Source organism: Chelonoidis abingdonii, chromosome 17 (genome assembly GCF_003597395.2).
Source record: "Chelonoidis abingdonii isolate Lonesome George chromosome 17, CheloAbing_2.0, whole genome shotgun sequence".
Lineage (NCBI taxonomy): Eukaryota > Metazoa > Chordata > Testudines > Testudinidae > Chelonoidis > Chelonoidis abingdonii.
In genome coordinates this window covers 29,823,584-29,836,703 of record NC_133785.1, presented here as the reverse complement: position 1 = coordinate 29,836,703, position 13,120 = coordinate 29,823,584, and the positions used below count along the sequence as shown (strand labels likewise).

At 44.9% G+C, this 13,120-nt stretch overlaps 1 protein-coding gene across 1 annotated transcript in view; it reads right to left on the bottom strand.

The window, feature by feature from the left end:
* PDZRN3 (PDZ domain containing ring finger 3) overlaps positions 1–10,529 on the bottom strand; it is a 200,236-nt gene extending 189,707 nt beyond the window's left edge. The window contains exon 1 of the mRNA XM_032795985.1: positions 9,593–10,529. Within this exon, the coding sequence (XP_032651876.1) occupies positions 9,593–10,309 (717 nt within the window). The 5' untranslated portion in view covers positions 10,310–10,529. The remainder of the gene's footprint in view (positions 1–9,592) is intronic.
* Positions 10,530–13,120: the final 2,591 nt, after the last annotated feature.

Genomic DNA, 13,120 nt, shown 5'->3' with positions numbered 1-13,120 from the left:
TTGCTTTGTTTTAGCTAAAAGGTGAAAAAGTTATGAACACACAAGAATTTGAGGAAGTTATCTTACAAGTCTGGTTTTCCTAACCAATTAATGACATAAATCACAACAGTTACTTAGCAACTCAATGCAGATGTTTTTAATTTGTGCATTTTTCTTTTCACATATCAGTTTGAAGTGGTCAGTCAAATGTTATGTCTAAATGTCAAAGCAATCCAATATCACTGAATCACTCTTGCAGGAAAAAAAGCGATGAGGCCAAATTTTCTGCTGCTGTAAACTGATGGAGCTCCACTAACCCAGTAGTGTGACAGAGGGACTCTTGCAGCATACCCCTTTTCCCCCCAGTTGCTCAAAAGCACCCCTTTAGTGGAACTGCATCAACATACACCAGCTGAGAATTTGGCCTATAATATTCCTCAGTTGTATGTGCTCATTTTCTTTCCTGAAGATCACATAAGTAGACTGAGACCTGATCCCAGGAGATACTGAGTATTCACAGCTCCCATTGATTTCGAGTGGATTTGTACATATTCAGCATTAATCAGAATCAGGCTTGCATGGAGGAATGAAATACTAGGTGTTTTCATAGATATCTTCAAACCCAGATATCAGATAATATTTCGAGGAGAAAACTTTCCAATCCTGTGAGACCACTTTTAAGGTCTGGTAAGTTCAACATTTGAAAGACAGGTATGCCATTGTCACAAAAGCAGTTTTCCCCTCCTTTCTTTTATACTACTCTGTGGAGGGAAATTGACTAGGTCAATCAAGAAACAATGAACATACTACTCTCAGAAGGGTTGCTGTAATTAAAACTTAGTTAAGTACTTCCATTACAACTCCTGATTTTGGGGTGGACATTATACTTTTAATACCAAGGAGAAAGGTGTTCAGTGTTGTTTTCCCCCCAATCTTCCCATTTCTACAGTTTGAGCTAAGCATGCAGGAGGATTTTGGAGCAAGCTTGAAAAATGGTTAAAAAAAAACGAATTTTTTTCGAACTTCTTCATGAAAAATATCCTTGGTAATTTTTAAATAACTTCAACCAACTCTAATCTGAATCTGAATCCTTTCTTCCCCTTCAGACATCACTTAAAAGGTCTGCCATCCCTGTTGTTACTCAGCAATACTCTTTGCACATCCTCCTTGCTGTGTCCCATAAATTTTCCCTCTCTCTGTCATGTTTGACAGAGGGACTCTTGCAGCATACTCCATTGGTGTTTTCCTCCAGCTGGCCAATAGCATGCCTGCCATGGCACATTCTCTGGCTTCATTCTTAAAATATGTTCCAAATATTTCTGTCTTCTTGTGTGTATAACTTTGGATGTAAGGGGCTGTTGAACTCTTGACCAGCTCTAATGGCTTTGCATATTTTGTCCACCATTTTTACTGCAGCAGAGTAGTATTACAGTAAGGAATTGCATATGGCAATGCAAAGTGATTACTCCACCATATGTGCTAAAATATCTAAGCACAAGGGACCTTGCAATGTGTTGCTTTTATATTTTGTTACTTCTGAAGATTTCTCTCTCAGTGCTTGGGGGGAGGGTGGGCTTTAAAAATGTTTTTATGTACATTAATGAAGCCACAAAGAGAGTGATTCTTGTAGGGCTTGGTGAGTTTCTCTTCTTCCCTGAAACATCTTATGTTCCAGTGAACCAACTATTATACAGTGAAATGACTGACGATGTAATGGCCAGCATCCCAGCCCTGCCCATATAATCAGGTCCTGCAGCAAACCTGATGGTTCCTGGCATGCTGTATTTCCACACCTGAGGGCTCTCTACACTACAAAGTTGTCGACAAAACTTTTGTCTTTCACAGGTACTTAAAAAGCGCCCCCCTACCCCCCCCGTGAAAGACAAAAGTTTTGCCGACACAAGCAGCAGTGTGAGTGTGGCTTTGTCGGCAGAAGCACTCTCCTGCTGACAAAGCTAAAGCCGCTCACGGGCTGGAAGTATTTTGTTGACAAAAGTACTGACAAACCATTTACATACGCTGACGTTTAGTGTCAAGGCTGTGTTGACCCAGCCTTGTCACTAACAGCTGCGTGGTGTAGACAAGCCCTGAGTAAAGCTCTTAAATATAATTCTGGAAATTACTGTACCTACCACCTGAATATTTTGGAGCTAATAAACCATCTCCTGCATTTTACACTAGACGCTTACTCATTTTTCTAGTGATGCTGTAGCTAAGAAGACATTTCTTACCAACCAGAGAAACTCTACTCCTCCTGACATAGGCACCAACTCCATGGGTGCTCCAGGGCTTCCCATGGGGAAAAATTGGTTGGTAATCAGCACCAGGAGCTCCCCCCCACCCCGCATGGCTCACCTGCGCCTCCCCCCGAGCGCCCCATGTACCTGCTTTTCCCCCCCATCTCCCAGTGCTTGCGCCATGAAACAGCTGTTTCACGCAGCTGGGAGGGAGGGGGAACGCACTCATGGAAGAGGTGGGGCAAGGGTGGGGATTTGGGGAAGGGGCAGGGAGGGGACTTTGGGGAAGGGGTTGGAATGGGGGCAGGGAGAGGGTAAAGCTGGGGCAGGGCTGGGGGCACGCAAGCACCCATTGGCGCCAGGGAAAGTTGGTGCCTATGCCTCCTGATAAGAGGAATACAGGCTAACTGAACTATGCCAAATTGTATAGTCAGGAACATATTCTACGAAAAACAATCTGCTTTTACAGTAGAACCTCAGTTACAAACATCTCGGGAATGGAGGTTGTTCGTAACTCTGAAATGTTTGCAACTCTGAACAAAACGTTACAGTTCTTTCAAAGTTTACAACTGAACATTGATTTAATACAGCTTTGAAACTTTACTATGCAGAAGAAAAATGCCACTTTCCCTTTATTTTTTAGTAGTTTACATTTAACAGTACAGTACTTGCTTTTTTTTTTGTTGTTGTTGTCATCGTCTCTGCTGCTGCCTGATTGCATACTTCCAGTTCCAAAGAAAGTGTGTCGTTGACTGGTCAGTTTGTAACTCTGGTGTTCCTAACTCTGAGGTTCATCTGTAGTTTTCAGTAGTTTGGTTGCCTTTTAAAAATTAAAATTCTGGAGGATACTGCCTTCATAAAGATCCCAGTACTATGGACCAGGTCCTCAACTAGTGCAAACTGACAACTTCATTGATTTGACTGGATCCATGCTGAGGATCTGTCACATATCCATTTGACCTACCCATGGATTTCCTCTCACTGCAGTATCAATGCAGGTTTGAATACAGTAAAATAAAAGTACATAGGAGTTAAAACAAGAGATCTCTGTTCTCACCTTTCTGGATATTGGCTACTTGTACGTTTTAAAAATGTAATCTTCAGTGTTTCTGTTAATGTGTGGTTTTTTTCACAGGGCTCTGAAGGAGGTCAGGCTGCAGCACAGCCTCTGGTTCAGAGGGGGTTCTGTGGCCTAGGACCCAGCTCCAAAAATACCTTGTTAATTCATCCTTGCTCCTTTCTTCCCAGTGACTTCAGTATAAACCATATGCCTACATGCAATGGCAGAATGTGACCAACTTTATCAATAGGTTTGAATAATGGTATGTTTCAGTGAGAATCAAGCACAGTTTAAATAGCCTGAGGTTTTTCTTTTAGATGTATTCAGACTTTGATGTATTCAGACTGACTTCATCAAACGAAATATTCATTTTGGGTGAAACACATCACCACCTCTCCTTCAAACACACACACACAAAAGCCCTCACCTCTCACCACCTCAAACCTCAATGCCTGCCTCTCCAAATGCAAGGCATACTTCTTAGACCTTGTTTTTAATAATAAAAACATACAGCACAGCAGACATGAAATAAATAAATAAATAAATATATACATACCTACATACATATTTTAAAAAAACATCCTCACACTTTCTCCTCAAGGATGAAAAAGGAGCGGGGGAGGGAGAACACATGCAAGTCATGCAACTTAATGCACATCTGGAAAGTGCTCAAACACTGTGTAGATCAGATGGTGCCAAGGGTGATTCCCCACTCTGGCACTTTGAGTGCAGAAGGTGGGGCCCTGCAAGGATTCTAAAAATTAATACAGGCCACTCCAGTATTAAACTCCCAAGGTTACAGCGTCTCTCTGACCTTGGCTTGGTAAACGCTGCCACCACTCAAATGCAAAAAAACCCTTTTGAACCCAGGAAGGAGCACTTGGGAATTCCTTTCTGTGGGGCACCCTCAAGCCCTTTCACCCCGCTCCAGGGAAGAGCTGAGAAGGTAAACAAAGGAAATTAGCTGTTGCCGCCAGCTAATTTATGCACAAACCTCTTAGGACACCAAAACTCCCATCCTGTTCTTAAAAAAGGTAAATTTTATTAAAAACAAAAAGAAAGAAAATATATCTGGAACTCAGGCTTCTGCTAGATTTTAAAAGAGCAATTCCAAAAATTTAGCAACCCAAATAGCTTTCTTGGGGGTTCAACTTAAAGATTACAAGCAAACAAGAGCATCTGGGGTTAGCACAGAGGAGTCCACTAGCCATAAGAAATAAATCTAATTGCGTCTTTCTGAACATTCCTGATCTACTTACACATTTGGGGGTTCCAAATAAGTAGTTCTAGGTACGAGCTATGATTATACCTGGCTTAAAGCTTCTCATAGCATAACTGCTCCCTGTTCCCCTCTTTCCAGGGGAACCATAACAGAGACAAAGGGGAAGATTTTTTTTCCCCCCCATTTAAAAAAGTTCTAGCCTTCCCATTGGCTCTTTTGGTCAGGTGTCCACTCCCTTTCCTTTAGCTGAGGGACTTTTTAACCCTTTAAAGGTAAAGCAAGCAGAGAACAGCCACCAAGAGGGACTTTATAGCTAACTGGCTGGGTGAGTGTCTATAAAAGGGAGCATCTCCTCCACCCCCTTCATTTATCACAGATGGTATAAGAACCTAAATAAAATAGATTAAAATGCCTGATTAATTGGGCTTTTTGCACAGATCTCTGATGGGATTATATGTAGGAGGGGGAACAGAATTCCCCTTTCCTCAGCCATATTTCCTCCTATGCAGGTTTTTGAGCCACTAGATCTACATAGTTGCAGCTTCAGTGGCTCTGTTCCCAGCACACTCTCCCCTCCCCCACCATATGACATTCTATTCAAACCCCTTCCACAGCACACAGTTGACCTGTTTTTGATCCCTTAGTGCAATCCCATCATGATGGTCAACTGGTATAGAAGGCCCTGTGGACATCCTCAAACCACCATTTAATTTCCCCATTGATTCATACTTTGAATAGAACAGTGCAGAGGCCTCTCTTCTATCTAGAGTGGTTCCACATCACTACCAATGAGCAATAATTCAGTCTAGAAAGCCAGAACGTTTATTTTTAACTAACCTGCACAGAGAACTCAGGCCATTGTAAAGTAAATAGATGGAACAAATATAATGTGCACACACACATTAACACAGTTCATTAATGACCATTCTATTTGAGCAATGAAGGCTTCAGCCTTGACCAAGCAACTACAGCTTATAGCAAATATTTAAAGTATAAATAATAATGATAATATTGGTAATGATAATGCACATTTTGACTGGGCACAGCTATTTCTGAACCTGGAATCAAATGGAGAAGTCAATTATTCTATATTTTACTACTCCTAAACCAGGTGTTCTGGGACCAGAAGGTGTTTATAGACACCATCCTGTGCTGCACATATTATGCTGGCATCATTATCTGAATAAATAATCCAGGACTAAATAATCTGGAAGCAAGCCACATCCCAAACTGGTGCAACATCTCCTGCAGTAGGTGATCACCTTGTCAACATGGTCTTTTTCAAAAATCTCTAGTGCACAAAGATGCATGTTTTCTGATTGTACTTGTTTTGACGCTGGGAAGACTGAAACTATTAACATTGGAAAGTTGCCCAAAATGCCATGAAAGTCATGTAATTGACTGACCGCTAGACCACAAGTTTGTGGTAACAAACACCTTTTGGCTTTCTTCACATTACACACTGCTTCAGAAAACTGCACAACACCCTTTTTGTAGCAGTGTTGAAAATGAACCCAGTTATGTTAGTCAGCTGCATCCAGAGATTTGATAAAAGTATTGCTGGAAATTACACATGGTGGACATTATCTATTTGTAACAGTACTGTGATGTTTCACTCCATATTCTTTATGAAAATATGCTTATGATACGAATATGACATAACAGATGTACTTTATGCAAGATTGGTCTTGTAAGAGATCATTGGAAAGGTTATAATTTACTGAATATGATTATCCAATTTGTATGCCTGTATCATTTCTGTATCTGAAATTAGGAATATTGAGTATTTCAACTATGCTACTTTGGGTGACGCCCACTGCTAACACTTCTGGTACAACAATGGAAAAGCCAAGGGAGATGGCCAATCAGCAAGAACAACAGACTGTGAAAAGGCTTGGCCTTCCTGCGGACACTCCGTACTGCCACTGACTCATGGATGCTGTGAAACTATCTGGTCTTGTCACCCGAGATACTAAACATTACATGGGACTTCTTGTAACTTTCCACTGGAAGGGAAGGGGTGTCAAGTTTGGGAAACAAATGATTCCCGTCTTATGTAAAGCCTATTTAAGGGTGGGGAAGAAGGCAAACTGGACTCCTCCTCTCCATGGACTGTCTGCCCAAAGAGAGAGACTGCTAAAACCACCTGAAGGGAAGGCAGGGAGGGTCCAGACTGAGACAAGGGTCTGGTCTGCGAAGAAATATAACTGGAACTCTGAACCACAGAAACTTTGCAACTTGCCTAAAATAACATTCAGGGTAAGAAATTACGTTTTGTAACCTGTTTATTAAGTATATTGAGCTTAGTTTGAGTGTTTGGTTTCATTTGCTTAGTAATCTGCTTTTTGCTGTCTGTTATATTTATTTAAAATCAACCTTTGGTAGTTAATAAACTTATTTCTTGTTCATAACATAACCTAGTTTATGTAATTTCTAACGGGGGGGGGGGGGGAGAAGTTGTGCATATCTCCTTCCATATTGAGGGAAGGGGCAAATTTCATAAAGCCTTTGGGTTTGTATCCCTTAAAGGGAGTGGGCACCAGAGTGTTGGGGAAAGCCCCTAAGGCTGAATCTTACAAAAGCGGATATCTGTCTCACTGTGCAGAAGGGTGTGGCCCTGCCTGTGAGCTTGACTGGAAGAGGCTTGTGAGCCTAGCCCAGCAAGGCCAGGTAAAGGGGACCCAGGCTGGCAGAATAGGCTGACTCAGTGGCACCCTGGCACATCAAGTGACACCCCAAAAGGCCCCGTCACAAGTACCTTTCAAAAAATTGCATCCCACAGCACTTTGCAGAACTAAATAATGCAGCAGCAAAGTTATCTGCAGAGTGAGAGACATTAAGAAGTTCAGATAAGGGAGCAAAGGTGAGAGTTTTGGATCAGATGTAAGATGAAGCTGATGAGGTAGAGAGATAAAAAAAAAGGCAATTCCAGATGGTGGGAGCCGTAGAAAAGGCTTTCACATCAACTACAGAGCAAGAGGTGGGACCAGATGAATGGAGGGAGCAGAGCCGGGTGCAGAATGAGAGAAATGGGGGGGGGGGGAGAAATCTATGAATTAGGGGTTATGGTTGAGTAAATCCAAAGAATGCTTTTAAAAAGAGGCAGTTTTGATCTGACTTGGATCCACTGAGGGTGAGGGTCTGTGATTTCTTTTATTAGTTTCATTTTGTTATTAACCTCATTGTCTTCAGATACCATCTACAGACTTTAAAAAAGCATATCCCCTATGGAGATGTTGTTGTTGTTGTTGTTATCTGACAAACACTGATCTTTTTTCTTCCCATTAATTTCTAAGGGGGTAGAAGATTATAAAAAGAAGTTTTGTTTTGTTTACATTGCTGTTTGAACATCAGCAGCATCAAAGATGTCAGTGCAGCTCTCTGAACAGAGCTTGATAAGTTTGCTGCTGCATCTGTGGATGTGGTAAGTTGTGAAAAGCCCAAGATGTGTTCTCAGTGCTTTCATCGTGAAGTTAATTGGCTTCTTGGTGCTCCCCTCACATCGAAGACTTGTTCTGATTAATAGTCTGGGGTCACTGAAACCCTGTGCTGTATAACTCTGCTTCCTGAAGAATCTGCTTCTGGTCATCTTGATTTTATAAGCAGCCCATTCCAGGTAGTTCAAAGTCAAGATAAATTTAAATTAGGTAAATCCAACGTTTGAAATGGTTCAGAAAAAAGAAAGCTCAAAGTAGATGGCCCATACTTGGACATACAGTAGGAAGTCCACACTATTTGGTTTCACATCATGGAAAGCTCATTGCTAGCGGCTACTGATTGTGCAGTTTATTTGAAGCATGTCTGTGTTGTATAAGGGCTAATCCTAGTGACATCATACTGTGGAAAGCCCTATTACGGAAAACCCATTCTGAATGATTTAAGGTTATGGAATGCTGGATCTGGAAAGTGCTAGGTCACCAAAAGTCTTTTGCAAATGATTCTGTTTAGTGTTACGCCCAGTAAGTTGACTTCTGGTGATTCGATATTGTGAGTCCTGAAAATCCCATTTGTAGCGTTTACAGGGTTCTTCAGGAAGGGAAGTGAGAAAAGGGATTGTGACCTGGATAGACGACCATCCCTGTAGTATCTTCAGATACTACTGGGCAGTCCCATTAGAAATACATACATAAAAACAGACTGTGGCAGTTAAAGACCAGAGCTCATCATCATATTTCAAATGACTTTTTTTTTTGTTATGCTCTTTTATCAAAGCAATTACTTCTTAATGACAAGCCTAACATTTGACTCTCTCTAGCACCCTACACATCAAATAGCACCATGAGTTCTGAGCACACGTAACTCCGTCATTCCCCAGTTTTCAGTGAAAAGCCATAAAATCATACCATAAGAAAACAGAGATGGTAGGAAACAATAAACAGGCTTAAAAAGAAATGGCATGCAAACTATGTGGTGTGGGGAATGGCCCAGAAATAAGTGTCACTTTAACATAATCCATGGCCAGAGCTTGAAGCATTTTTTTAAAAATCACAGAGATAAACACAGGAACTATATATATATTTCCCCCTGGATTTTGATAACTCCCTCCTTCTTTTCTAAGGCCGGTCCTGTTTCTTCAGTTGGTGGTGAGCAGCTAAGCTGTAAACATTTGCCCTTCACCCAGACCTGCCAGCTGGCTGAGGCTGCAGCTGACAGGCAAGGCTGTGGGTGAGGAAGGGGGGAGGAAATATGTCTCAAAGCAAAAAGAAATCCTGGTTACTTACCAGACCTTCCTCATGGGGAAAGAGAAGAAAACTGTTTTCAACAGGGTGCCACACTCACAGCCCCCTCCCCTCCCCAGGAGCCCCAAAGTCCGCCACTTGGATGCTATTTTCAAAGGGACTTTTCCCCACTTGTGTATCTGCCTCAAAGCTGTGGCTCAACCCCACAGTGAAGGATAAAACAAGGTGGGGCCTCTCCGGTCCAAATCAGCACCCTGTGGGGGTGAAAGCAGGCGCTGGGGTGACTTAAGGAGGGTTGGCAGGAGGGAAGGGGACAGGGGGCAGAGAGAGAGGAGCACCTGAGGGCGCTGACTCCTGGGCCGAGCCGTGCGGGCAGCCAGCGAGGGCGGCTGCCCCCCCACCGCCGCCCCTTTACCTTGCAGGGCGGCGCGGCCAGGCTGCGGCTGAGCGAGTCGAGGCGGGCGCTGTACTCCGTGAACTTCTTCTGGTAGCGCAGCGCTGTCATCTGCAGCTCCAGCTGCACGGCCGAGAGCTGGGCCAGCAGCGACTTCTCCCGCTTGCCGGCCCGCAGCGCCTCCTTCTTCAGCTCCTTCTCCAGCCCGCCGACCTTAGCCTGCAGGCAGCTGTTGTGGCCCTGGAGGGCTTCCAGGCAGCAGTGGCCGCCGGCGCGTTGCTCCCGGTGGGTCAGCACCAAGCCGCAGCCCCGCTCGCAGATGCCCACCGGCCTGGCCTCGCAGCTCTCCCGCATGTGGGCGTCCACGTCGCGCCGGTTCAGCACCTCGCTGCACCCCGGGTGGCGGCAGCGGGCCGGCGAGTAGTCGCACCGCTCGGCGTGGGCGCCCAGCTGCTGCAGCTTCACCACTTGCCCGCAGCCCCGGGCGTGGTGCTCGCACTTGATGTCCAGCTTGAGGATAAGGCTCTTGAGCGGCAGGACGTGGTTGAGCTCCTTGGTGGAGATGCGCTGGCACTGCACCGGGCAGCTGCCCTGCTGCACGACCCAGGGCAGCACGCAGCCCGCGCAGAACACATGGCCGCACGGGGTGGTCAGCGGGTCCTCCAGAACTTTGTTGCACAGGTTGCACTTGAAGTCGGGATCCACCTCCCCGCTGAAGCGGTCCAGCTCGAACCCCATTCTCTGGGCTCAGCCAAACGCACCCGAAATGGGGGGCTGGGGGAGGGAGGGGTTCACACGCTCACCAGCCGCCCTCCCCCCCCGGGAAAGGGGCTTCAGAGAGGAGCCCGCACTGCAGAGCTCACCGGGAAGGATTTGGCCACCGCGCTTTGATTTCCTTGCGGCTCATCGGGAGCAGCCCAGACTGGCTGGCTGCAGGCTGTCGACTGGCTCAACTAATTGCCGGAGACTTCCTTGCAAAGGGCTTGGGAGGAATCCTCTCTACCGCATTGACTCGAGTTAATGCGCACAGATTCGCGGAGCACAGTTCTGCCCCCCCCCCCCGCCCCTTGTTGAGGGCTGGCAGCGGGTGCGATCGTGGAGGGAGGGGGAAACGACCCTGTGGTCCCAGCTTTTAGCAAGGGGAGAGGGGGCACCAGTATCTTTGTTGCCCCCCCACACACACACACACACCACTTTCCGGCTGCCTGGACAGGGGAGGGAGGCAGCCGCAGAATAGGGGCCAGAGGACAGTGCCTGTGTTTCCCGGAACTGGAAAACTGCTCTGTGTTCAGGAGACATGGGGGTGGGTCCGAGGGGGGCTTCTTGCGGAGTGGTGCGATGGAGAACTCAGAGTGCGTTGCTTGGGGATGGGGCAGGTGACGAGGGACTTGGGAATCTGGGGGGACTGACCCCAGGTCGCGAGGGGACTTTGGGGCTGGGGAACGCGAGGGGAACAAGTGTGATGGGGGCCCTGCTAGGTGGAGGAAGGGATATCGGGGAGAGAAGCGAGGGCTTGGGGTGGACTTTGAGGAGGAGAGACAAGGAGGATTTGGGGGGAGGGTTGAGGCACATACAAGGTACTAAGAGAAGAGGGGAAGGGAACTGAATGGGACAGTTACAAGAGGGAAATTGAAGGGATTAGAAAGGGGAGTTGGAGGCAGGCTTGTGTGGGTGGGAAAAGTCACAGAGAAGGGTGTGTAGTTGCCAGGTTCTGGGGAGATCTTGGGGAGGGGAGCTGGGTGGGAGGGATAGGCTCCCTCAGGGGACTTAGGCAAGGGCTGTTTTGGGGGGAGACAAAACTGGAGATGGGGGGAGACACAGCTTAGGGAGGGCAGGTACCTGAGTGGGGGAGCTGGGAGTGCAGGAATTGGAGACTGGGATACAAAGATTGAGGTGTGTAGAATATATCAAGGCAGGACTTGTTGGAGGACAGATGCTGGAGTAGGGGCTAGGGGAGGCAAACTGATATGGGGGGTGTTGGGGAAGAGACTGGGAAAGATACTTGCAGGACTTGGGGTTGAGGGGGGAAGCTGGAGCACTCATGTTGGAAAACCTAATTTTGATGTTAGGCTGTTAACACCCTCCAAGAGATGAGTACAAACAGCACAATCCAACAGTACATTTCATATCTTCATGAAATGAACATGGAAACATATTTTCCATGTTTGTGTGGTCTATTAATGTCCCATTAATGTCAATGGGAGTTATGTGTGTATAGACTCAGGAAAGTTTAGTACTTTTGAAGTCTGTTTCCATCCAGAGATAATCTAAAAGCATTTCATATAGAGCTATAAAGTGCTAGTGAGACCACACCTGGAGTCCTGTGCAGAATATTGGGCACCATATTACATGTTGACACTGAAGAACTGGACAAGCCATAAATTAGCATTGCCTAGCTCAGATGGTAAAGTAGAATTCTTCTAGAATTGCCATCTACCCATGATTGCTCTTTTAGTGTGCCCTATTTTACGGTAAAGTGGGAGCACAGCTAGGACCGAAGGCTTCAAGATGACCTTTAGTATCCCACTATTATATCCTAGTAGAACGATTTTCTGAATGTCTGTGATGATTATTTGTCTGGAACTGACCTTTAAAAAGTTGCAGCTTAGTAGTCACATCCTTATGTTATCATTTCGAACACTGGAGAGTGTTTTCCAACAGTGTCAGTTAGCATGGGACACAGGCCTCAGTGGGCAGATATCCCACTGACTTCAACAATGGTAGTTTTATCTGAATGGCACCTTCAAGATTTGTCCCTATGTAATATTACCTGTTCTGATAATGCATGCTTTATCAGGGCCTGATCCAAAGCCCATTGCAGTAAATAGGAGCCTTTTCATTGACTTCAGTGGCTCCTGGGTCGGGTCCTAAATAGTGTAGCCTGGTCTACACAGGGATATTGACCAGCGTAGCTATTATGGAATAAGCTAGTCTACAATAGTTATTCCTTCATGGATACTCTCTTCCAAAATATATTCTGGAATAATTACTTCTCTCACAAAGTTTATTCCTCAATAACTATCTGGTCAATTTCCTTGTGTAGACAAGGTCTTACTGAAATATTTTACCATTTAAGTTCTTTGGGGCCGACACTGTCTCTTTTTTATGTTTTTTTTATAGTCCCTAGTCCCTTTTGAACAATATTACACTAGATACATTATCTCCCTTAAATATCTCTATTACAGATTAGATTAATTGGTTTAAAAATCATAATACTACAGTACCTTCCCCTGCTCCTATTGAAACCAAGTGCAAAACTTCCATTGACTTCAATGGGAGTGAAATTAGGACCAGGGTTCTTAAAAGTTATTAGAAACTGTACAAATATCTGTATGGAAAATGTTGTCAAGAGCTTGTGTAGTGTTTTCATTTGGAGTCACACCAGGCAGATGCTGATGGGGAATTATGTGATCCACTTTAATAGTACTTTTATGTGTGCATAGGCTTTTATTTATGAATTGAATTAAGTCTCAAGAAAGCTTTTGCAGGCCACCCACCATGTGTCACCTCTTTCCTTTATAAATTAATTTGAGATGACAACAGTTCAGT